Below are 24243 nucleotides of genomic sequence, written 5' to 3' on the forward strand. Positions count from 1 at the left end.
CTAATAGCGAATTCGGTTGCTTGCACTAGTGTGCACTGAGTGCGCACTAAGGCTTGTTCATAGTATGTTATTATATTTAAAGATTGTCTTAAATAATTCTCAAATAAATTCTCAAATATTTTTAACCATAATATGATATGTATAACATCCGTACGAATCATTTTATTAGTTAAAATGTTTTTAAATATGTATTTAATACACGATCTTATATATAAGAATGTACTGTAAACAAGCCTTAATGCGCACTCAGTGCGCACTAGTGCAAGCTATCGAATTCGCTATAAGTCAATCCGCAAGTTTACATACTATCCGCACGGAATGGACGGAATTACTTATAACCTAGAATGCTTTCCAACAAGAGACACAAATCGACACAAACACATTCTATCTTTGTTCCACATTTAGTGAGTAACAAAGATAGGATGATACTGGGTGCTTTCCAATTGCTTAACACATCTTGACACACACGTACATAAAACCAGTTTATTAGTCACATATTATCTAAAATATCTTGTAAGATAATATGCAACCAATAAGCTGGTTTTGTGTAACACTGTGTACGCAACTGGAAAGCACCCACTTTTGTCGACTTGTGTCTTTTGTTGGAAAGCAACTAATGTATATGTTCGTAAGCGATGCAGCGGGTAACTGATAAGTGTTTGAAAGGAGAATTTATACTGAAGGAGGCGAATGTGCAACAGAGATCTGTAAGAATAATGTTTAACATTGTTAAGAATAACAAATATCTAATCGACATCGTTTGAAAGTATAAAATTATAATTGTTTATTCTTGTATAGGATAAAAAATGTGGATATATTCTGACACAAAACTTCGATTTGTTACAATACTTTTGCTTTCAACGACTATTTGACGAAGAGATTCATCATCTACATGTAGATGACGGTCCAAGCCTGTTTGAGCTTTGTAATTCTGATCTGTATGAATTTCATTCCCTAATGTTACATGGAACGGAAATCACGGAAACATCTGCCAATAATATAGACTATTCCGATAAAACAGAAGGATCTATTCTGAATAGAAGGATCTATGGGAAATATACTTGTAATTGGCTAAGCGCCAATTGCGTTTCCGCGATTTCCGCCCCATGTGACATAAGGGAACATATTCAGGGGGTCGATCATGTATCTTTTCATTTAGGATGAATTCGTGAAAAAGTGAAAATTTTCACGTTAAGCGAAAAAGTGAAAATTTTCATACGAATTGATATTTCCCGTGAAAAGTAATATCCATATTCATAATAAGTTAATCAATTACGATGGTTGCTGCATGGTGGATAGTTAATGAGGAATAAAACGAAAGAAACAAGAATTTACGTATTATGCGTAAAATTTTAAGAGATACTCAAGATCCTTTTCATATCTCAGAAAAACAATTTCAGGAATTATATAGGTAATAATAATTATTATTATATTATTGTAATTAATTTTATTATTATATTATTTTATTTTTTGTTTGTGTGTTACATTTATTCTAAAAAAATAATATATAACATGAAGAAATATTATAAGCAAACATATGACAATATTTATAATCTATTATTTTCTCACTTTAATGTAATTATGGTCGATGCAAATGCTCTGGGTTGAGTTGATACATATACTATAATAAAACTAATTCAACTCGACCTAATTCTATTTCGGAAGCATCCATGGCCTAACATCCAACAAAGAAACTAGATTATTTTTATTTTACCATATAAATACTAGAAATACGCACACTTACTTTTCACGTTTTAGCCTACACAGTTGATAGCTGAAACGTGAAAAATAGTATAATACTATCATCATGCGCAATTAAAATTGTAATGTTACGTAAATTGTATTGTTATGTAAATTGTAATATTACGCATGCGTATTCCACAATTTAAAACAATGTGGACAACTGTTTGAGTGAATTTTACTTTGTATGGTTGCATACTTTTTTAAAATTGAAATTATTTGATAAAGAATTTTACATAAAATATACAAAGAAAAGATTAAAACAGTATATTATGCATTATAAGTACAGATGTGCATTAAATAAAACAAGTTTATAATAATTATTACAAATATTTAGAAATTGCTCACTTTTTACGATTTCATGCTAGGGAAAAAAGTTACATGATCGATAGTAAAATTAAATTCACGTGAAAAAATTCATGATTGATGCCCAGCGGACCACATTTGACGGAATATTTGCTATTGGACAGGCTACGTTCCGTCAATTCCGCATTGCGCAAACGTTCCGTCCCGTGTGACCGCATCATGGGCTCGATTCTCTAACTAGTTGCGTATGCGTAAGTTTTACTGCGCAGGTTTAATCATACCATAAAATAGCTGCGCAGTAAAACTTACGTATACGCAACTAGTTAGAGAATCGAGCCCCAGAACATCTTGACACAAACGTACACAAAATTTATTGGTCACATATTATCTAAAATATCTTGTAAGATAATATGCAACCAATAAACTGGTTTTGTGTAACACAGAGTTCACAACTGGAAAGTACCCAGTATATGTTACCTATATTATAGCACTTCTAGTAATAGAATACACCCGGGTGGGGAATCTGAACATAGGCTTAATCTTTAAGCCGTAATAAATTGATCAATCACAGTCGATTATTTTACAAATAATCAACTGTGGTTGGTCAGTTTCTTACGGTTTAAGAATTAAAGTTGTGGACAAGGGGGTAAACGACCATGGACGTAAGAATACGTAAACGGAGCGAAAAGTGCGATTATAGACGAGGAACTGTGGGTTAGGCAATATTCCCGAAAAGTGGAAAAGATAATGTTGGTATCAACGAAAATCTCTATACGATATAATTTAAAGATTCTTTTCTTTGTAACCGCACTGCTGAATTGGTGCAATAAATTGAAGTGAGGCAAGTATATGTTTTCTCATTTTAACCTTTTGCATTTGTTCAGCAGTGCAATTACAAAGGATCAGAAATTATATCGTGTAGAGGTTTTCCTTGGTACCAACATTATCCCCTCTATTTTTCGGGAAACTGTTGCTTAAGGGTACGTTCCGATGGAGCAAGAAGTAGCGGAACGGAATAGTAACGGAAAAGAAACTAGGTGAAAGGCAACCAATAAGAATGATTTCGCTATTGCTCCGTTCTGTTGCTTCGTCACCAAGTTTCCCATGGGGAATATAGCCGAGTCGGCGCCTCACTGTGATTGGTTCATTGAGAGTCGGCAGTCGTAGTCGGCAGTCAGGTCGGCCGGTGCAGTCGGTAATCTGATACGGGCTTAAGGGTCAACGCACAAGCATATCCGTAATGGTGCAGTCACACGGACGGAATGTTTGCGCAATGTGGAATTGATGGAACGTAGCCTGTCCAATAGCAAGTATTCCGTCAAATGTGTTCCCTTATGTCACATGGAGCGGAAATCACGGAAACGCAATTGGCGCTTAGCCAATTACAAGTATATTTCCCATAGATCCTTCTGTTGGATCTATCGGAATAATCTATATTATTAGCAGATGCCAATTACGCTTCCGCGATTTCCGCTCCATGTGACATTAGAGGATGAAATTCATACGGATTGGAATCACAAAGCTCAAATAGACTTGGACCGCCATCCACATGTAGATGATGAATTTCTTCGTCAAATGGTCGTTGAAAGTAGGAGTGTTTACATAAATCGAAGTTTTGTATAAGAATATATCCACATTTTTTATCCTATACAATAATAAACAATTATAATTTTACACTTTTAAACGATGTTGATTAGATATTTGTTATTATTAACAATATTAAATATTGTTCTTAGAGATCTCTGTTGCACATTCGGCATTTTCGTCTTCTTCGGTATAAACTCTCCTTCTTTCAAACACTTATCAGTTACCCGCTGCATCGCTTACGAACATATACATGGTTATAAGTAATTCCGTCCAATTCGTGCGGATAGAATATAAACTTGCGGATCGACTTAAACGGAACGAACGTAAAACAGGTTGAACCAATCACGAGCGTTCCGCCTATTCCGTATTGCGCATACGTTCCGTCCCATGTGACCCCACTATTGCATGTTACGTTACGTTAAGTATTGACAATACAATGACCATATCTGTACGTAAACTTAAACTTAAGTTAACGCACAAAGAAATTCGTAAACTTAACATGTTAGGATGTTCTTGTGCGGAGGTTTCTTCCTTACGAGAAAAACACCCAACTTTTGGTGTAAAAATACTCTCGAAAGAACCCTTAAAAGTTTAGTGTAAATTCGGATCATCAATTGACGATCAACACCGAGATGATGGTTAACGTTAAACAGAAACCTCATATAAGTATAAACCCTAAACGGAAAAATATATCTTGTAGAAACGATCGCAAGTTGTCAGCTTATGTTGATTTTAAACAAAATTTAGTTCTTTTATTTGATTTCTCACCATTTTCACAGCTAAAAATTTAAACTTAAGCTGAAGAATAGAACTTAACCAAGAATAGAAGATTAGAATATTGCTATAGATTTATGTATTCCAAAAGACTATAAAAGTGACACCAAGTTTTATCTTACGCAGAAATAACTAGATTTCAACCGATTGAAATATAAGATCGGACTATGGCCGGTATTCATAGCCAGATCTTATATTTAAAATCATCTTAAGTACTGTCTTAAGATGTCATAAACCAATCACAGAGCCGTATTCGCAATTTAAGACATTATTTAAGACGGTCTTGAAATAAGATTAGACTATGAATACCGGCCTTAGATTCCGTATACAGCCAGAAAAGTGAAACCAAAATGTACAGCCCCTCTGTTCTCTGTTTCTTTCTGCACAGACAAAGTATGTAATAAGATTTAAGTAAGACTTTTGCTTGCCAGTCTAATCGAAGTGCCATTGCGCTTTATAATATTATAAAAACGAGAATTGGATGTTTCGCAACAAAAAAAAAAAAAAAAATAAAAAAAATAGGGAGAAAGTTATAGCCCCTCTATTCTCGCTTTCTTTCTCACTCAATTAGACGATAGAACAAAGGGTGTTCGGAGTCCATGTATACTATGGTCGGTATTCATAGTCCGATCTTATATTTAAAATCATCTTCGCTGCATTTCAAAACTCTACTCGACGGGTGGAATAGCATTTAATTGATCAATAAGAACAAAGATAACTAGGATTTCTTTATCATGATTAGTCAATTAAATGTACTCTGACTACCGAGTAGAATTTTGGAACGCAGCCCTTAAGTACTGTCTTAAGATGTCAACCAATTACAGAGCCGAATTCGCATCTTGAGACATTGGCTTGGTTTACATCGTGCACTTGATACGCGTATTAAATAGTAACTTTCTATTATGTAATATTAATATCGACGATATATATAAACAATTAGAAGTATTAAGATGATATAATACTCTTCAAGAAAATGTATTGTATTGATTGAATGCGTTGCCGTTGATATGCATTGTCAATATTAAGATTATCTAATAGAAAGTTACTATTTAGTACGCGTATCAAGTGCACGATGTAAACCAAGCCTATGGCCGGTATTCATAGTCAGATCTTATATTTAAGGCCGTCTTAAGTTTATCTTCAGATGATGAACGGATCATTTCATTGGCTATGGAGTATCTAAAGATGAACTTAAGTCAGTCTTAAAAATAAGACCCGACTATGAATACCGGCATATGAATACCGGCCTGTGTCCATGGGCTCGATTCTTGACGGTATGCGAATGAGTATGTGTACATGCGAAAATGTATAGTTCACGTTACGTATATTGTAGATTTTCGCATGCGTATCTCAGGCTGACGTCCCATGGGGTGGAAATTCTCCGCGGAACGGAATTCGCGGAACCAGTACGACCAATCACAGCCGTTCCGCTTTTTTTTTGTGCCGTTTCGCTATAATCTTACCGCTGCAATTTTGTGGAAAAGATAAGGGCCATCACACACAAAATTACATAGACGCATATGCATAGCATAAGATCGTATGGACCAATGAGCATCAAATATTAAGTCGCCATATTGATGATTGATGCTTATAATATTCGATGTTTATTGGTCCATACGATCTTATGCTATGCATATGCATCTATGTTATTTTGTGTGTGATGGCCTTAAAGATAGTCGCGGATAACCTTAACATATCTTACATATCTCATTTGCTTCTTATACATTTATGGTTGCGTTCCGTTTCACGCATTAGGGCTATCGCACACAAATTGACATAACTGCATATGCATAGCATAAGATCAATAAGTATCAATCATCAATATGGCGACTTAATATTCAATGTTCATTGGTCCATATGATCTTATGCTATGCATATGCGTCTATGGGCGCATTCAGTAGAAAAAGCGCTCAGTGAGCAATCAACGATTATTGGTTCTTGCTATTAGATCCCTAAATCTAGACCAATTACATTGACAAATTACTCAACTGTTGTGCAACTGTTGAGTCTGCTGAATTTAGCCTATGTAATTTTGTGTGTGATAGTCCTAAGGGCTATCGCACACAAATTGACATAACTGCATATGCATAGCATAAGATCGTATGGACCAATGAGCATCGAATGTTAAGCATCGAACACCAATATGGCGACTTAATACTCGATGCTCATTGGTCCATACTTATGCTATGCATATGCGTCTTATGTAATTTTGTGTGTGATGGCCTTTATGCGCGCTTTGTCTACAATATACGTAACACGAACTATAGATAAATGCGCGCATATGCGTGAAACGGAACGCGGCCTATTATTTATATATATATTTTTTTTTTTCGACATTTTTTATTATTTTGTTTATAAATGATGAATGGAGGGATCGTAAGTAATAAGATGTTAATATTTTGATAATTGTAGTAAATAATTATGTATAATATATGAATATGTTAATAGAAAATAAAATGCGATCATTGCCACAGTCAACAAAAATCATATAATATATTCTCCATAATTAATCACAATAGATATCACTTTATTATACTACATAATGTATCACCGCAATTCCGCTGATGTATCTTTCCTTCTGTCCCATGAAGCGGTAAACGCAGTAGCGGAATTATGTTTTAGCCAATCGTAAAATAGTTGCATATTTTCGTAAAAAGTATTTTACTGAGAAACTAATCTTACTCTTTACTAATTTATCATATATTATATTATTTATATAAAATATTACTAAAATATTACTAAAATTATTAAAAACGTAAGAAATAACATTAAAAAGTCTACTTTTTGTATTATTCCGCGTGATCCGCTTCCGCGTATTCCGCTGTATGGGACACAAGGAAAATAGAAAAAGCGTCGGAAGAAAAGCGGAACGGCTGTGATTGGTCATGCTAACTCCGCACATTCCGTTCCGCTGAAAATTTCCGCTCCGTGGGACGGCGCCCTCATTCGTACATCGTCAAGAATCGGGCCCCATGTGCTAGGCAACAGATAGGAACAGGGCATAGGAATTCGGATTGGTCAATTATTTCTATTCCCTGTTTCTATTGGCTAATGTCTATTTTTATTGCCTGTAGCCTGGCATTGTGTAAGGGCCTTTAGAATCAATATGGTGCTATAACCTCAATTGACAGTTTTATCAACAAAACAATTCTAAGGACCAGCGAATGCTGGTCCACTGAATCTCCGTGAAAGCTTGGTAACCTTAATTATAATGTTGGAACTATGCAAACATCGGAAAATACTTCAACAATGAAAGAAAAATAACCTATAAACAATGAACATATTCTGTGTTCTGAATTTCTATAACGCCAGTGCAATGAAATGGATCAAGCATCCTGAGAAAGTGTCTTTTAATTGCTATCACACTTAATTTTTACTTGTAAGTAAATCGCGTCATTGTTTTGAGTAAGTATTCTTTTGTCAAAGAATTGTTACAAATATCGTAAGCAGAGCCGTACTCTTTTTAACTGAATTAGTGCTTCACTGGAACATCATTCTTTTTTTTTTGTTACTAACAGACTAGCTGTGTTTTTAGTCTTCTTTGTGGAATAAAATGATTATATGATATGAATTTTATTCTTCAATAAAGAATAATTTTATCAATCTTGTTCCTTTTCCATTCATCATTAGGTTATATACTTTTTTTCTTCCAATGTATAACGAAGAAGCTTTTCAGTAAACACAAAGTTATATGTAACATACAAGTTAGTTATAATTTCCTACTCAACAATGTAACTGTTATATAATATGTTATATAACAGTTACATTGTTGAGTAGGAAATTATAACTAATATATATATGTTAGTGTAACGTGTAACGTTGTGTTCACTGGATTGTTAGTTTTATTTTATATACCACTTTTAGATAAGAAAGTTATATTACTTATTTTATTGGAGAGGCACAAAGTAATTAAAGTTACCTAATTTAAGTAACAAGAACAGTTTTCAAGACAAAAATGACAATTTACTACAGATTAAATATTTTAGTTTCAGAATCTCCCTTGTCTTGTGACTCTGTAAGAACTTACCTAGAAGACTGACATAGATCTCAATAATGTTTGTGTATCTGAGCAAGAAGATCTCAATACCGAATAACTTTCGATTAAATTGCATAGCATGGAATCAAAAAGACAGCTATATTGCTGTCGGAGGGGAAGATGGACTTTTGAAGGTGTTGCGAGTAGATTCCAGCGTCAATGGATCTCACAGTGGTGGGAAATCCCGAGGCTTAGCTGCGACAAGTAATTTGAGCATGAATCAACCTTTGGAGGGTCACAACGGTCATGTTCAAGTGGTCACATGGAACGAGGAGCATCAAAAGTTAACTTCCAGTGATCAAAATGGAGTAATAATTGTTTGGATGCTATATAAAGGCTCATGGTACGAGGAAATGATTAACAATCGCAACAAGTCGGTGGTGAAAGGCATGGCATGGAGTTGTGATGGTCAAAAGATCTGTATAGTCTATGAGGACGGAGCTGTGATTGTTGGCTCTGTTGATGGCAACAGGATTTGGGGAAAAGAGCTGAAGAACGTTGCGCTCTCTGCCGTGCAATGGTCTCCAGATGGAAAGCTGCTTCTGTTCGGCTTGAAAAGCGGAGAAGTCCACCTTTACGACAATCAGGGTGTATTTCTGACGAAGTTGAATGTTCTCTCGTTAAACAGCAGTCAGCTGCAGACCATTATGGCGTTGCAGTGGTACGACGGCAAAAATGGCTACGTCGCCATAGACTGCCCTACATTGGCTATCTGTTATCGCAACGGCCGGATACAACTGATGCGCGATACCAACGATGATAATCCAATTACAATGGAGACCGGTCTAACCGCCTCCTGGTGTTGCTGGAATAGCTGCGGCTCACTCTTGGCGGTGACCGGCTTGATGCCGTTGCTTAGCAACGGGGAGACCAAGGACACTAACGTCATCCAATTCTACACGCCGTTCGGCGAGCATATGAGGACTTTGAAGATACCAGGCAGAGAAGTAACGTGCTGCGCCTGGGAGAAGGGTTCCCTTAGGGTCGCCTTATCCGTAGACTCGCACATATACTTCGCGAACATTCGCTTGGACTACAAGTGGACCTACTTCAGCAACACGGTTGTCTTCACAAACGAGAAGATCGGCAAGGACGGCACCTGCGTAACGTTTTGGAACACCAGCAGCAATACGTGCTGCACTAAATATGTGAGGTCCCTGATATCGATAACCTCGCACGGAGAGCACTGCGTCCTGTCTGTGAGGAATGACCCCACCCAAGCCACTGAGCAATTCGCCCTGCTCGTTTGCAACACCATAGCCACGCCCATAGACTCTAAATTCTTGGATTTGGAGCCGTTGCACTTGGCGATGACCACGAACGCGGTGGTAGCTGCCTCGAGGAACAATTTTCTAGTGTGGAATTTCCGCACACCTCGCAACTCGAGCCTGCATCCCGGCAGGATGCGCAAATATAAGATCTACCACGTGGATGAGACACCGACCGGTGTGACAGAGGTTATTCAAGATCTGGATAAGGATGGTTCCTATGAGACGCCCATCAACATGAAACCCACCGTAGATCCCATATGCTGTGTCTATGCCACCGATAAGGTTCTCCTTGTCGGTCGGGAGTCGGGAATGATCCAGCGCTACTCGTTGCCGCAAATAACTCTTTTGAACAGATACAACACCGCGTGCAGGCTGCATAAGATCGCTATAAATTGTGATTCCACGCGCGCTTCTATAATGGATGCTAACGGTATCCTCACTATGTTAGACTTGGACCCGCAGAAAACACCTGGTTCGCGAGACTCACGAGATGGAGACTCGAGTGAGGACGTGTCCAAGTTCGAGAGGAAAGACGTATGGGCCGTGTGTTGGGCGCGGGACAATCCTGCGCTCTTAGCGATCATGGAGAAGACCAGGATGTATGTCCTGAGAGGACTTGATCCTGAGGAACCTATATCCTGCTCCGGATACATCTGCTCTTTTCAAGATCTCGAGATACGTTGCGTTCTCTTGGACGATCTTGTGCTGAAGCCCGATGACACGCGGAAAGAACTGATCGTTGACCTAGAAGTGAAGTCTCTAAGAGATACGCGAGAGCTGCTGGCTAAAGTGGGCCTGAAGGAGGCTAATAACTTCATCCAGGATAACCCACATCCGCGTCTCTGGCGGCTGCTGGCCGAGTCGGCGTTAACCAAGCTGGACTTGGAGACCGCAGAGAACGCGATGGTGCGGTGTACGGATTACTTGGGTATACAGTTCATCAAGCGTCTGCAGAACGTGCACAACGATCAATTGAAGAGGGCCGAGGTAGCAGCGTTCCTCGGCGATTACGATGAGGCCGAAAAGCTGTACTTGGACATGGACAGGAGGGACTTGGCGATTGCACTGCGTCAGAAATTGGGCGACTACTTCCGAGTGGTGCAGCTCATGAAGATGGGTATCGGCGGCTCAGACAAGCAGATGGAGCATGCGTACAACAAGATCGGAGACCATTTCGCCGAGAGGCAGAATTGGGAAGGCGCCAGGGACTACTACGAGAAAGGCAGGAATCTAGAGAAACTGATTCAATGTTACTATAAGCTGGAGCATTTCCCGCAATTGGCGGCCACCGTCGATCAACTGCCGGACAAGAGCCCAATATTGAAGACCGTGGCGAGGATGTTAGCTTCGGTAGGAATGTGTTCGCAGGCAGTAGCAGCCTATATCAGGTATGGCGATGTCAAGTTAGCCGTGGACACATGCGTACGTTTGAATCACTGGGATCAAGCAGTCGACTTGGCCAAAACTTACAAAATGGCACAGATCGGTGAGTTGTTGAGCAAATATGCCAATCACCTGTTGTCGAATGGTAAACGTCTACAGGCGATCGAGCTCTACAAGAAGGCTAACTACAATTTGGAAGCGGCTAAGCTACTGCTTCGCTTAGCCGAAGAGCAGGCCAAGTGTAAATCGCATCCCTTGCGCGTGAAAAAGATCTACGTTCTTGCGGCGTTGCTGATTGAGGAGCACATCAATAACGTGCCGGCGATCAAAGGCGGCCGTAGTAATGTTGTGATGGGCCTGACCGAGAGTAACGAGGACACCAAGATCATAGAGAACGCTTGGCGTGGTGCCGAGGCGTATCACTTTTTACTGCTCACGCACAAGCAGTTGTATGACGGTAGTTTCGATGCAGCGATGAAGACTGCCTTGCGACTGAGAGAATACGAGGATATATTGGAAGTAGAAGACGTTTATTGCCTGTTGGCGCTGTCCAGCGCCGTCAACCGCGCGTTCGCCACATGCTCAAAGGCCTTCGTCAAGTTGGAGTCACTCGAGACAATCGCACCGGCGAAGAGGGAGGAATATGAGGAACTGGCGGTGGATATCTTCACCAAGCACACCCCGAAGGACTCTCGCAACAACAAGACGGAATGCGTCAATTGCGAGACCCTGGTGCCCGACTGGTGTGTCTCTTGTCCGAATTGCTCGACCAGATTCCCAGCTTGTGTCGTTTCAGGAAAACCACTGATGGATCTCAGTATCGCGTGGATTTGCACTGTTTGCAGGCATCACGTTGCAACAGAACGCGACGTCGTTAACATCAACGCTTGCCCTTTGTGTCACAGTACTATTACATACATGTAAACGCGTATGGCGTGAATATTAGTCTAGCGCGATAGAATGGTCATTTGGCGATACACGTAGTGTAATTTCGAGCAATTATCGCATTAAGTTTTGCAACGTGAATAGTTGTATAATGCATTTATTTTCTACACTGAAGCGCAAGGTCTTGTTAATTTTTATTTTATTTTCTTTGTAAGAAATGTGTCATAGAGGTAGTATCTAGTAAACATCAACCAACGGTAACATCATATTAATATTATAATTTCCCACTCAACAATATAAATGCAATATGTGTTGTATACGACAGTTATATTGTTGAGTGCGGAATTATAACATTAATGTGATGTTATTGTTGGTTGTTGTTTACTGGGACGTGTAAAAGTTTTCCCTCTCTTAGATAATAATTTCTTGAGACAAGATAAGAGTGATTCCTCTTGATAGTGTGTCATAGGAGAATTTTGTAGGTTTCTAAAGATCTATGAAATATCATGTATGTATTGCGCTGTGCGCATCAAAAGATTCCGTCCATGCGTCCGTCCAATTTTACCATCTGAGTAATAATCGAAAGTATTTTATTCCCATGCAAAATGGAGACGTTTAATATTAATTTATTTACTTAGCTTTTTCAAAATAAATTGATCTTTGAATATATAAAAATGGTCATAAATAAATTTTGACTCTTAATTAGGGTTCAATAGCGATACATATAGTGTAATTTCGAGCAATTACCGCGTTAAGTTTTGCAACGCGAATGGTTGTGTAATGCATTTATTTTTTACGCTAAAGTACAAGTGCTTGTTAATTCTTATTTTGTTTTGTTTTTTTTATGTTCTCTAGGTTGTATCATAGAGACCGTGCTTCAATAAACACCAAACAACAGTAATATCACATTAACATTATAATTTCCTACTCAACAATGCAAGTGCAATATATGTGTTGTATACAATAGTTATATTGTTGAGTGGGAAACTATAACATCGATGTGATGTTACTGCTAGTTAGTGTTTATTGGGATGTGTAAGAATTTTCCTTTTCTTAGATAATTTGTTGAAATAAGATAAGAATGGTTCCTCTTGATAGAGGATGTGTCATAAGAGAATTCTGGGAGGTTTCTAAAAAGATATGAAATATTGTATATATATTGCGCTGTGCGCCTCAAAAGATTCCGTCCAATTTTACTATTTAAGTGATACTTGGAATGTTTTATTCCCGGTGCGAAATAGAGATATTTGAAATTAGTTTATTTATTTAGCTATTTTAAAATAAAATGACGTTTGTATAATAAATCACTTGGTCTTGGCTCAATCTTTACTTATTGGAGATATTCGACATTAGTTTATTTATTTAGCTATTTCAAAACAAAATGATCTTTGTATAATAGATCACTTGATACAATTGAAAGACACTGCTAATACTGTTGCGTTCACACTGTAATTAGTTAATAAAGGAATGTATTTGAGTCTCCAAGAGGATAATAAGTTCTTGGACATGGTAGGTCATTTTTTTGTACAATATGTTACAGGAAAATTCTGTAGGTTTATAGAAATCTCTGTAGTATCACAGCCTATTAAACAAATAAAAAAATTTTGTCATGCGACAAATTTCGATTTTTATTTATGTAGCATCGTAATAAATAAATATATTTTATCTCTCTCTTTGTTTGCAGCCCTTATACTTGCGGCCGTTTCACTATAACTATTTAATATGAGGGAAATTATATGTATGAGGAAAATAATTAAAAGTATTCAAAATAGTATGAGAGGAAATTTTATAAGGGAAAGTCACAGGAAAATTAAGTTGAGAATATCGAAATAATATGAAAAAAAATTATATGAGGGAAGTCACAGAAAATTAAATTTAGAGTATTCGAGATAATATGAAGGAAATTATATGAAGAGAATATAGTCTTGGAAAATTCTAAGGTATCTTCCAAAAATCATAGGTCCGAACTTGTCCGTATACATCTTAACATAACGGCGGTCTTAACGTAAGGCCGGAATTATATTTTTTTTACTAGAACAATACAGGTGCGCGCTACGCGCGCGCTATTTAACTAATAAAAACAATAAAAAATAAAAATAAAATAAATTTAAAATATACTTATAATTAATAATTATATTAATATTTATATATTCTTCTTAATACTATCTCATTTTCACTCATTCTTCTTGATTCTCATTCTTCCTGATTCTCTCATTCACTCTCATACTCTTTCAGTCACTTTAATTTTCTACTACCCTTCCTTATTCTCTCTCATTCTTTTTCATTCACATGCATATTTTCTCATTCTTTCTTATTTTCCCTAATTCTCTCTAATTCTTCTTTAGCAATAAGAGAAAAAGAGAAATATAACGAGAAAGAAAAGTGAAAGATTTAATATAAATTTATAAGGGTGTCTCAAATTCTCCTTATCACATTAAGTGGGAATGTAGAACGGATTGAGGTAAACATAAAAGTCTCATACCGTTTTGCGATATTCGCAATCGAGAATAATAATTGATATAATAATCGAGAAATTAATTGTATAAGATTAAGGAAAAACGCATGCTGAATGGCTGAGGGTGGGGCGCTTACGGCCTAATAATATAGTGCACGGATATCGGCGCGCGGTGATTGGAAAAACAACGCACCATTGTCTGTACTTATATCGCTGCACTCTTACATCTCGCCTCGGCACGGTGCGGCAAGACGTAGGATCAGAACGATATAATACGCGCGCTGACATCTGCCTGCTATATTACTGGGTCGCAATCGCTCCTCTCTCAATCATTCAGCGTGCGTTTTTCCTCAATTTTTACAATTAATTTCTCGGTTATTATTACGAATATCGCAAAATGGTATAGGACTTTTATATTCATCTCAATCCGTTCTACATTTCCACTTAATGTGATAAGGAGAGTTTGGGACATGCTGTATATAAATTTATATATAAATATAAGTTTATATAAGTGATAATTATTTATATATATAAATTTTTTATACTTCTTTCTCTCTCTACATTTCTCTCCTTTTTTTACCATTATATATCTCCTTTTTTTCTTTTTCACTTTTTTATTCTCACCGTATTTATTTTTCTTTTAATAGCTCAAAATTTATTGCATTTAGCTCCCTCTCTCTCTCTCTCTGTCTCTCCATCTCCCTTCTCTCTCTCCCTCTTTCCCTCTCTCCCTTTCTGTTTAATAATGAAATGTAACGGTAACAACGTACTTTTTTTATGAATAACGAGTTACAATAATGAGTTACTTTTAAAAAATAATCTTTCCTATTTTACTAACTTGCATCTATTTTCTATCTTCTTACGTCTTTTCTATTTTCTGTTACTTATCTATCTGTACTGTCTTCTCTCCTTATATTTTTTCTTTTTCTTCGCGCTTTCTGTACTTTCTTTCATTATTCCTTTCTTCGTGTCTTGTTTAACTAAAAATAATAAAAGTATAAACATAAAATATCCTAGTTCTATATCCTTATATATTATGTAAAGCAATACTTATTTTTTATCGCGGCAGACAAAAAAATTTATTTATTTATTTATTATTTATCCTTTTATTCATTCATTCTCTTACTTATTCATATATTCTTCTTGTCTTTTCATCTCACTTTCATGGTTTTTTTACCGCCTTATCATTTATCTTTATTTTCTCTGTCTCCTCTTCATTTCTTCTCGCATATTCTCTTCTCTTTCCTTTTCTTTTCTTCTCTTTTTCTTTCTCTTTCTCTTTTATTTTTTTATTATTTAATTTAACTATAAAAAGTAAAAACGACACAAAGTATTCAAGTTTTATATCGTTAAATATTTTTATGTATTCCCCTTAAACACACTTCGCAACTTTTAAAACTATTATACATTAAAAATATAACCTCGTTATTACCCTATTCTTGAACGCGCGAACTGTCACTCAACTCCGCCACGATGATAGCCGCGCATGACGCGAAGCCGGCCGCAACGCGAGATCAAGACAACCAATCAGCATCACAGAAAAAAGTCCTCAAAGTTTCGATACGAACTGTATTATTTCATTTAACATGCGTTCTTTTAGAGAGGATCTTATGATGTATCTGAAAACTAGAAATTTTAAGTTGCAAAATGTTTTTCGTATTATCTAATTATTATTACTTTTCTCGAAGTTACTGCTAGATTGATCAAAAGACAAATGATTTCAGTAGAGGAAGCTGCTTTGTAACTGTTGTAAAATTCTGATTGGTGTACTACATGTGCGATTATTATTATTATTCATTGCTATACTTATAGTCGGTTTGAGTCATGCAATTGCCTTGGAAAAAAATATCTTGATATAATATAAAGAAGGACAAGAGAGACCCAAACACCGATGCACAAGCAAAATTTAATCTTAAATTTCTATACAATATAATTAAAATTTCAAACGTTTCAGTCCTAGATTTGCACCCTCTTCAGTGACTAAATGTATAATGATAAAAAAAATTATAAGATGTAATAACAATGAACATGGATCACTATCTTATGAATTACATCCGTAGTGCAAAATAAGTCCGAATGCCATGAACTACGTATGTGAAAGATGATTGTTGCCTTTAACAAATTTTTATTGAAAGTAAATTAATAGTATCTAAAGATTTACGTTAAAAATTCTTATCAGGTAGTCATCTCTAATGATAATCTTGGGATCCGTCTGACAAGGAAACATAGGCAACCCGAAAATTCAGAAAATTCTGAAAAATTGTTTCAGAAAATGCTTATCTATAGCTTGCTGCCTATAGTTCTATGTTATCATCTCGATTTCTTCAAAATTTAATCGCGACAATTTTCTATTGTTATGTATGGATGGATTTGGTATTTGATGCACTTTTTATTTTTGTCCTAATAAGAACTTAAAAAGTAATTGTAAAGGTAATGAGTGGGGAAGGAGGGTTAAAAAATTTTTAATTTTTGAAAAATCTGAATATATCGTTACAAAGAGTATAAAATACTCTACAACTTTTACATAAACTATTTTTTCATATGCATTGTATTTTAGAAAATATTCGCTAAAAATCAAAATGTCATATTTTTTCGAGGGGTGGTTTCACCCCCTAAATCGTAATTTAGCAGCAACAAAAAATAGTTTTATGTTACGGGTGAACTACTCTATTTGCACACAATGTTTCAGAATTTTCTAAATTTTCGGGTTGCCTATGTTCCCTTGTGAGTTACAATAGTTATGTTAATTTATAGCAAACGGTTGAATTATGAAACGTGATATATTGTTGATTAATTTAAGATTACAAATTATATAGTAGTAATCATGAATCTCGAGACCACAAAAAGAATCCTTGTATACATCAAACTAAATCAAAACAATGGTAGTCTACTAATGATCGGGGAGTAATCTTTGTTTAAACTAATAGTGTCTTTATATAAATTGAGATTATTCTTTTGGTACTTAATAAAAATCACTTAAAAAATGTTCTTTTAATATTTGATTTTTCTCTGGCAAGTATTTTTACACTGTCTCAAATGAATTGAAATCCCTCGAATCTGTGTAGAGAAACAACAGAATATTCCTTCAGAAGTTAAGTCTAATACTAATAATCATTATGTCTAATATTGGCTTGATAGTGTTGTCCATTAGTAGAGTAATGAACGCTTTCCTAGAAATCGACTATTGAAAAAATACAATAATTTACTCGTGTAAGAAATTAGCTACTTCGAGCATAAATTTTGCCAAGAGTCCCTTATAGAAATATCATACTAAGAATCATTGATAATTACTTATTTTCAGTATTAAAAATACTGGATAATAAGTAATTATCAATGATTCTTGACTCTAGTATGATATTTCTATAAGGGGTGGTAGCACTGGAGATTCAAAAGAAGGGAGGACATCTTTAAAAGCGCGTCCTAAAATATTGCAAAGAGAAGAAAGTTAGAGAGTGAGCGTGGAACAAGAGATAGAATTGAGAAGAAAGTTAGAGAGCGAGCGTGGAGCAAATAGATAGAATAGAGAGGGAGGGGAGTAAAGTAGAGAGGTAGATAGAATCGGGCGAAAGAGCGAGAGAGAAGGAAAGTGAAAGTCTTAGGCAGAGGACTTAGACAAGAAAGAAGAAACGAAGAGCGAAAGTTAAAGTAAGATAGAATATTAAGCTACTAACGAGGAGATAGAATGAAACAACAGCACTAGCCAATCTAGAACAGTGTGAATTTGTAGGTGTATGTGAAGAGTCACGCGAAAGCAGTTCGGAAATTCTTGTATCGCAGATTATGATAAAATCCGTATCCAAGCGCAACTTTTATCTGTATTTAATAATAAACTCTATTATTATTCGTGTATATTACTGTGAGTTGAAAAGTTATTTGAACAATTTCCAAGTACAATTTTCAAAGGTAACATCAATCATTCCAGCGAAGTCAGAAAAAGAAATTGCTTGAAGACGTATATTCTGACGAGGACTTTTATACTCGAATCCCAAAGGTAATTCAGTTAACTAATCTATCTTTTCTTCTGAATTTTTCAGGAGCGCGGTCGCGGCGCGACGCCGACGTATCGATCGAACAAAACAATGCGACCGTGTAAGCTTATCTGGAATTTCTGGGTTGATTGGTCTTCTGAGTCAAATATCTTAAGCACGAAAACTATAATCAAAAATCTAATAAAAATTTTCTTATATAATATTTAGCGTAATTTGCACCAAATTTAATTAAAATTGATACAGGCAATACGGAGATCTCGAAATCTCGTCCGCTAAAAAGCCTTTTTATTTTTGCGCAGATTCTCATTTTTTTCGCACACAAGTGAATCAGTTTGTCCATCAAGCCGCATTTGCATCGCCAAGCGATTTAGCTTCAGATCACACGTATACGCACGCATACAAGCGACGCGCGTTTGCCGTCAGATTGCGTTTGTAATATATATAGGCTGCAATAAGCACATGTTCATGAATTTACGCTAGACTAGAGGAAAAGATTTATGATCGACTATTAGATGTACATATCAAGCTGTAATTACAATTTTAAGTATATTTTCTTATATATAGTTTTATATCAATTTGCGCTTGTGAGGTCCGCGATCCGCATTGCAAACATGTAATCTAAATTTAAAATTAATTGAGAGAAAGAAAAGATTTTCGTAAATGAAATTATAAAGATTTCCGTACTGACTGATCCACCAATCAGAATGGACGCAAATTACGTGTGCAATAAATATTAAATCGATCATGTATCTTTTCGTTTAGCGTAAACTCGTAAATAAAATAAAATAATTTGATTGATAAATTTAAAAAGTTTAATGACAATTATGACTGCATCTCGATATTTACTACGAATACTGAAGATCTATAGTTTGTATCATGTACACGTATGAAGTTTCAGTACTGGTAGTGAATATTGGAACGCAGTTTGCGAGTTCACATTATTACTAAGTTTTCTCCACAATAAGTACATACTTTTTCACTATTTCAAGTTGTAAAATTGTATTATATTAATTTTTGTGAAGTATATGATTTTTCCAAATTTTCTGGCAATTGAAGTAATAGAATATGATTTGATTGAATATCTATATTTGTAGCACATTTTACTATAAAATTTTCTTCGTGTAGTTATGTATCTTTTCTTCTAATGTAATCTCGCAGGCTGCGTTTCAATATTCACTGTCAATACTGAAACTCTATACGTATATGTGACATAAACTAAAGGTAGATCTTCAGTACTGGCAGTGAATATCGAAACGCAGTCGTAATCATTGAACTTTATTGATTTACGAATTTACGCTAGACGAAAAGATACATGATCGATTTAATATTTATTATGTACGTAATATGCGTCCATCTTGATTGGTACAATAAACATTAAATCAATCATATATCTTTTTGTCTAGCGTAAACTCGTAAGTAAAATAAAACAATTTCATTGATAAATTTAATAAAGTTCAATGATAATTACGACTGCATTCCGATATTCACTACCAGTATTGAAGATCTATAATTTGTGTCAAGTATACGTATAGAGTTTCAGTACTGGAACATAGCCTGTGAGTTCACATTAGAGGAAAAGATACATCACTACACGGAGGAAATTTTCCAGTAAAATGTACTACAAAATTGTCTATGCTGAAAAAAGTGTAAATTCAATTACATCAGTGTGATTGGAATATATTTTGTTGATTTAATAACAATATTATTAAAACCAATAAGCTAATAATTAACCCTTATAGAAATATCATACTAAGAATCATTGACAATTACTTATTATCCAGTATTTTTAATACTGAAAATAAGTAATTATCAATGATTCTTAGTATGATATTTCTATAATGGTAAATAGCATAACTTATTGATTTTCATAATAGTGCTACTGAATTGATAAAATATTTCCAACCACATTGATGTGACTGAATTTATATTTTTTTTTGTACCTTCGGAAATAAATTCTACGTATTATTTATTATTAAAAATCTTTTTTTTATTTTTTTTATAAATTATATATATAATGTTTACTTATTGCCCCTTTTTTCGCGCGGGACAAAAAAATAATATGGTGCTGATAATTTGTATAAAAAATTGAGAAGGTTATTTATTTTGTTTATTGTATTATTTCATTGTATTCTTTGCCAATGTCTTCGTCTTCTCACATCTGTAACATAATATTTTAAATGAATGATAGAAAGTAATCATTTAAATTTACTTTATTGTGCATGCGTATGTGTGTTGTGTGTACTGCGTGCATACGTACATGTATGTACATGTGTATTCTGCCGCGCGGTTGCTACCGCACAATAGTGTCTGTACGAGTCGCATGTTCTATATCAGATACTAAAGCTCTAAATACATTTCCAGTACGTAGATTGGCAGGTGATCAATATCTCCAAAATATTAAACAAGATGCTGGTCAATTTATAATAGATCTTATTAGTAGTATAAATGGTATGAAGAATATAACAGAACATCATATATGTGTAAAAACATGATGCAAAATATGTAATTATACGAATATAGAGATCCAGTCAAATCATATTCCATTACTTCAATTGCCAAAAAAACTAGAAAAATCATATACTTTACAAGAATTAATAGAATATAATTTTACAAGTTGGATAAATAGTAAAAAAGTATGTACTTATTGTGGAGAAAACACAGTAATTGAAAAACAAGAGATAATAACAACAAAAAATATTTTTATTTTAAAATTATGGTTATTTAAAACCGCTAATAACAAAACGTTTAAAATCACAAATTTTAAAATTAAAGGTGTATCTACGTCAAAGGTACGTATAGTAGAGATGCCCAATTCTTAAATATTATATAAATATTTTATGTACATAAAGAAAAAAGCTATCAAATCTTTATTCAAAATATTACTAAAATATAGACTAAATATTTTATACAATATATATAGTAAAAATAAATAAATATGTTCAGTAATATTTTATAAATATTTTATGTACATAAAGGAAAAGAGTATCAAAATATTCAAAACATTATTAAAATGTAGACTAAATATTTTATATTTATGGTAAACAAAAAATAAATATTTGTGGTAATATTTTGTAAATATTTTTATAAATTACACAAAAAAAATTATATAATTTTTATAATTATTTGATTAATAAAGAAATAAAAAAATCGAAATTTAAATTGGTAATATACAATAAAAAAACTTTTTCAATTAAAGAAATATATTTTGTTAAATATAATTTCTTAACTTAAAAAATATTTGTTGGAAAATATGTAAGAAATATAGTGTAATATTTTTTTTAATTTGTAAAATAAACCGTAAAATTATGAATTTCTAGATAAAAAAATTATTTTTTTGATTTACAATATCTATTTATAAGAATAAGCAAATAATTTCCTTACATACAAGAAAATTAGTTTTTTAATGTAAACGTTGTATTCAAATAAATATTTGCTTCTTTCAAAAGTAAATGAAATATAAATAAATCATTTTATAAATTTAAATAAATTATTTTCTAATATTAAAAGTATCTTTTTTGTGTTTCAAATTAAAGTTTCTTTTATTATCAGAAAATAATTTATTTAAATTTGCAAAATGATTTATTTATATTTTATTTACTTTTAAAACAAGTAAATATTTTTTAAATATATTTTTTAGATACTTTTTAGAAGGATCTTTTCTTATCTTTTCTTTTAACTAAATAATTTGTTTTGGTACATGGATATACCATATGTACACAATATGAAACATTTCTCAGTCAAAGTAACAATGGCGCAGTAGGTAAGGTGAACGACTCAAGAACCAGAGATCTCAGGTTCGAATCTCAACAATGGTAAGCAAATTTTCGAAATACAATTTAAATTGAATTAAGTGACGTGTGAAACAATAAAGAGAAAGGAGAGTGAAGGATTTAAAAAAAATCCAGGAAAAGAGAAAAATTTATATCATTACAGAAATATATTAAGAAATACTGAAAAATTATTAGTGATTAAGTATTACCAGTAATTTTTTGGCCAGTACTTAATTTCTGGTGAACACTGATAATAAAATCACTGTTAAATATTGATAGTAATCAAATACTGAGAATTATTGCGCGAAAGTGAAAAATAAGAAAATCATAATATTTAAAAAAATATACTTGTATATTCCTAATTTTCTCATGTGTCATAAACCACTAGGTATCAAAGGTTATTAACACTCCAAACTTTGGTGAATCTTCCAGCGATAATTTCGATCCCAAGCAGTATACTACCGGTCACCCCATCCATGTCCTGACTGCGTTAAACTGTTACTTAAACTGACGATCGAGCGCGCACGCGGTCTCTAATGACTCCAACAATGTTTTTACAATTTATGCTTATATAATATATCCTTATAGTATTCTAGTATTAATGACTGCCACTAACAAGTACTATTGATGTGAAACATCACTGAATTTGAAATACAAATAAAAAAAATAACTATTGGTAGTACAAATTAGTTCAGTCTGTTTTTTTGTGGTCAAAAATGCATTTATTTCAGAACAAAATGAATGAACATATTAATCAAAGTATTGTTCATCGCTGGCTACTACTTTTTCCCATCTCTCAGGCAATTTTCGAATTCCATCTCGGAAAAATGTCTCGTCTTTTGAGGTGAAACAAGTTAAGAGCCAATTTTCGATTTCTGCGAAAGAAGTGAACCGGTGACCTGCCAAATCGTGCTGCATCCGTCGGAACAACCAGTAATCAGAAGGAGCAATGTCCGGCGAATACGGCGGGTGCGGTAAAATATCCCACTTGAGCGTTTCCAAATAATTTTTTACGACTTTTGCGACATGAAGCCGAGCGTTATCATGCAGAAGAATAACTTTGTCATGTCTTTGCTCGTATTCCGGCTGTTTTTCTCGTAATGCACGGCTCAAACGAATCAATTGTAGCCTATACCGATGGCCCGTAATGGAATCGCCAGGTTGTAGCAGCTCACCTTTATAGAAATATCATACTAAGAATCATTGATAATTACTTATTTTCAGTATTAAAAATACTAGATAATAAGTAATTATCAATGATTCTTAGTATGATATTTCTATAAGGGCATAGTATACAACACCCTTTTGGTCTTACCAGATACACAGCATGACCTTCGAACCATGAATATTCGGCTTTAGTGTTGATGTTGAGGTCGATGGCAACGATTGATCGGGCATCCCTTATAGAAATATCATACTAAGAAATACTGAAAAATTATTAGTGATTAAATATTACCAGTAATTCAGTAATTTTTTGGCCAGTACTTAATTTCTGGTAAATACTGATAATAAAATCACTGTTAAATATTGATAGTAATCAAATACTGAGAATTATTATGCGAAGGTGAAAATGAGAAAATCATAATGTTTACAAAAATATACTTATATTCCTAATTTTCTCATGTCTCATAAAGTACTAGATATCGAAGGTTGTCAACACATTCCAAACTTTCATGAATCCTCCCTGCGATAATTTCGATCCCAAGCGGTATACCACTAGTCACCACCCATCCATGTTCCTGACCGCATTAAACTGTTGCTTAACCTGACGATCGAGCGCGCAGGCGGTGACTCTGATGACTCCAACGATGTTCTTACAATTCATGCTTATATAATGTATCCTTATATTGTTCACAGTATATTATAATATACCTAGCAAATACCAAATAATAGTTATATAATTTTTACTTGTTGTTTATGGAATAATTTGTTGATAGATATTGAAACAATGCAACATTCGATATGCGATGAATATTGATGTAATGTAGTGAACCAGTGATAATTACTTTTACATTTTTAACAAAATGTTATAATGATTAATCCAACA

General features: G+C 34.3%; 2 protein-coding genes across 5 annotated transcripts in view; both read left to right on the forward strand.

Annotated features, from left to right (window-relative positions):
* The first annotated feature begins 7370 nt into the window (after window positions 1–7370).
* LOC116852313 (WD repeat-containing protein 35) lies at window positions 7371–13647 on the forward strand. Of its 2 annotated transcripts, none has more exons than XM_032832521.1 (2): window positions 7371–7812; window positions 8394–13647. In XM_032832521.1, exon 2 carries the CDS (start codon window positions 8461–8463, stop codon window positions 12019–12021), a length of 3561 nt encoding a protein of 1186 aa, XP_032688412.1. In that variant the 5' UTR covers window positions 7371–7812; window positions 8394–8460; the 3' UTR covers window positions 12022–13647. The 2 variants fall into 2 exon arrangements, with proteins under 2 accessions (XP_032688412.1, XP_032688413.1); XM_032832522.1 differs by having other exon boundaries at window positions 7371–7786.
* A 4152-nt stretch (window positions 13648–17799) lies between these two features.
* LOC116852314 (short-chain dehydrogenase/reductase family 16C member 6-like) overlaps window positions 17800–24243 on the forward strand; it is a 194878-nt gene continuing 188434 nt past the window's right edge. For 2 of the 3 annotated variants that reach the window (XM_032832523.1, XM_032832525.1), the window contains exon 1: window positions 17800–18428. The gene's annotated coding sequence lies outside the window, so the exon portion shown is untranslated. Of the gene's footprint in view, window positions 18429–18471; window positions 18527–24243 lie in introns of all 3 variants that reach the window. The other variant, XM_032832524.1, reaches the window with a different exon arrangement.

This window comes from Odontomachus brunneus, unplaced genomic scaffold (genome assembly GCF_010583005.1).
Source record: "Odontomachus brunneus isolate Ranch 3 - 2012 unplaced genomic scaffold, Obru_v1 Obru_scaffold_214, whole genome shotgun sequence".
NCBI classification, from domain to species: Eukaryota; Metazoa; Arthropoda; class Insecta; order Hymenoptera; family Formicidae; genus Odontomachus; species Odontomachus brunneus.

What these genes read in the sequence shown, in the direction of transcription:
- LOC116852313 (XM_032832521.1), top strand. Translation starts at nt 8,461, where the DNA reads ATGTTTGTGTATCTGAGCAAGAAGATCTCAATACCGAATAACTTTCGA.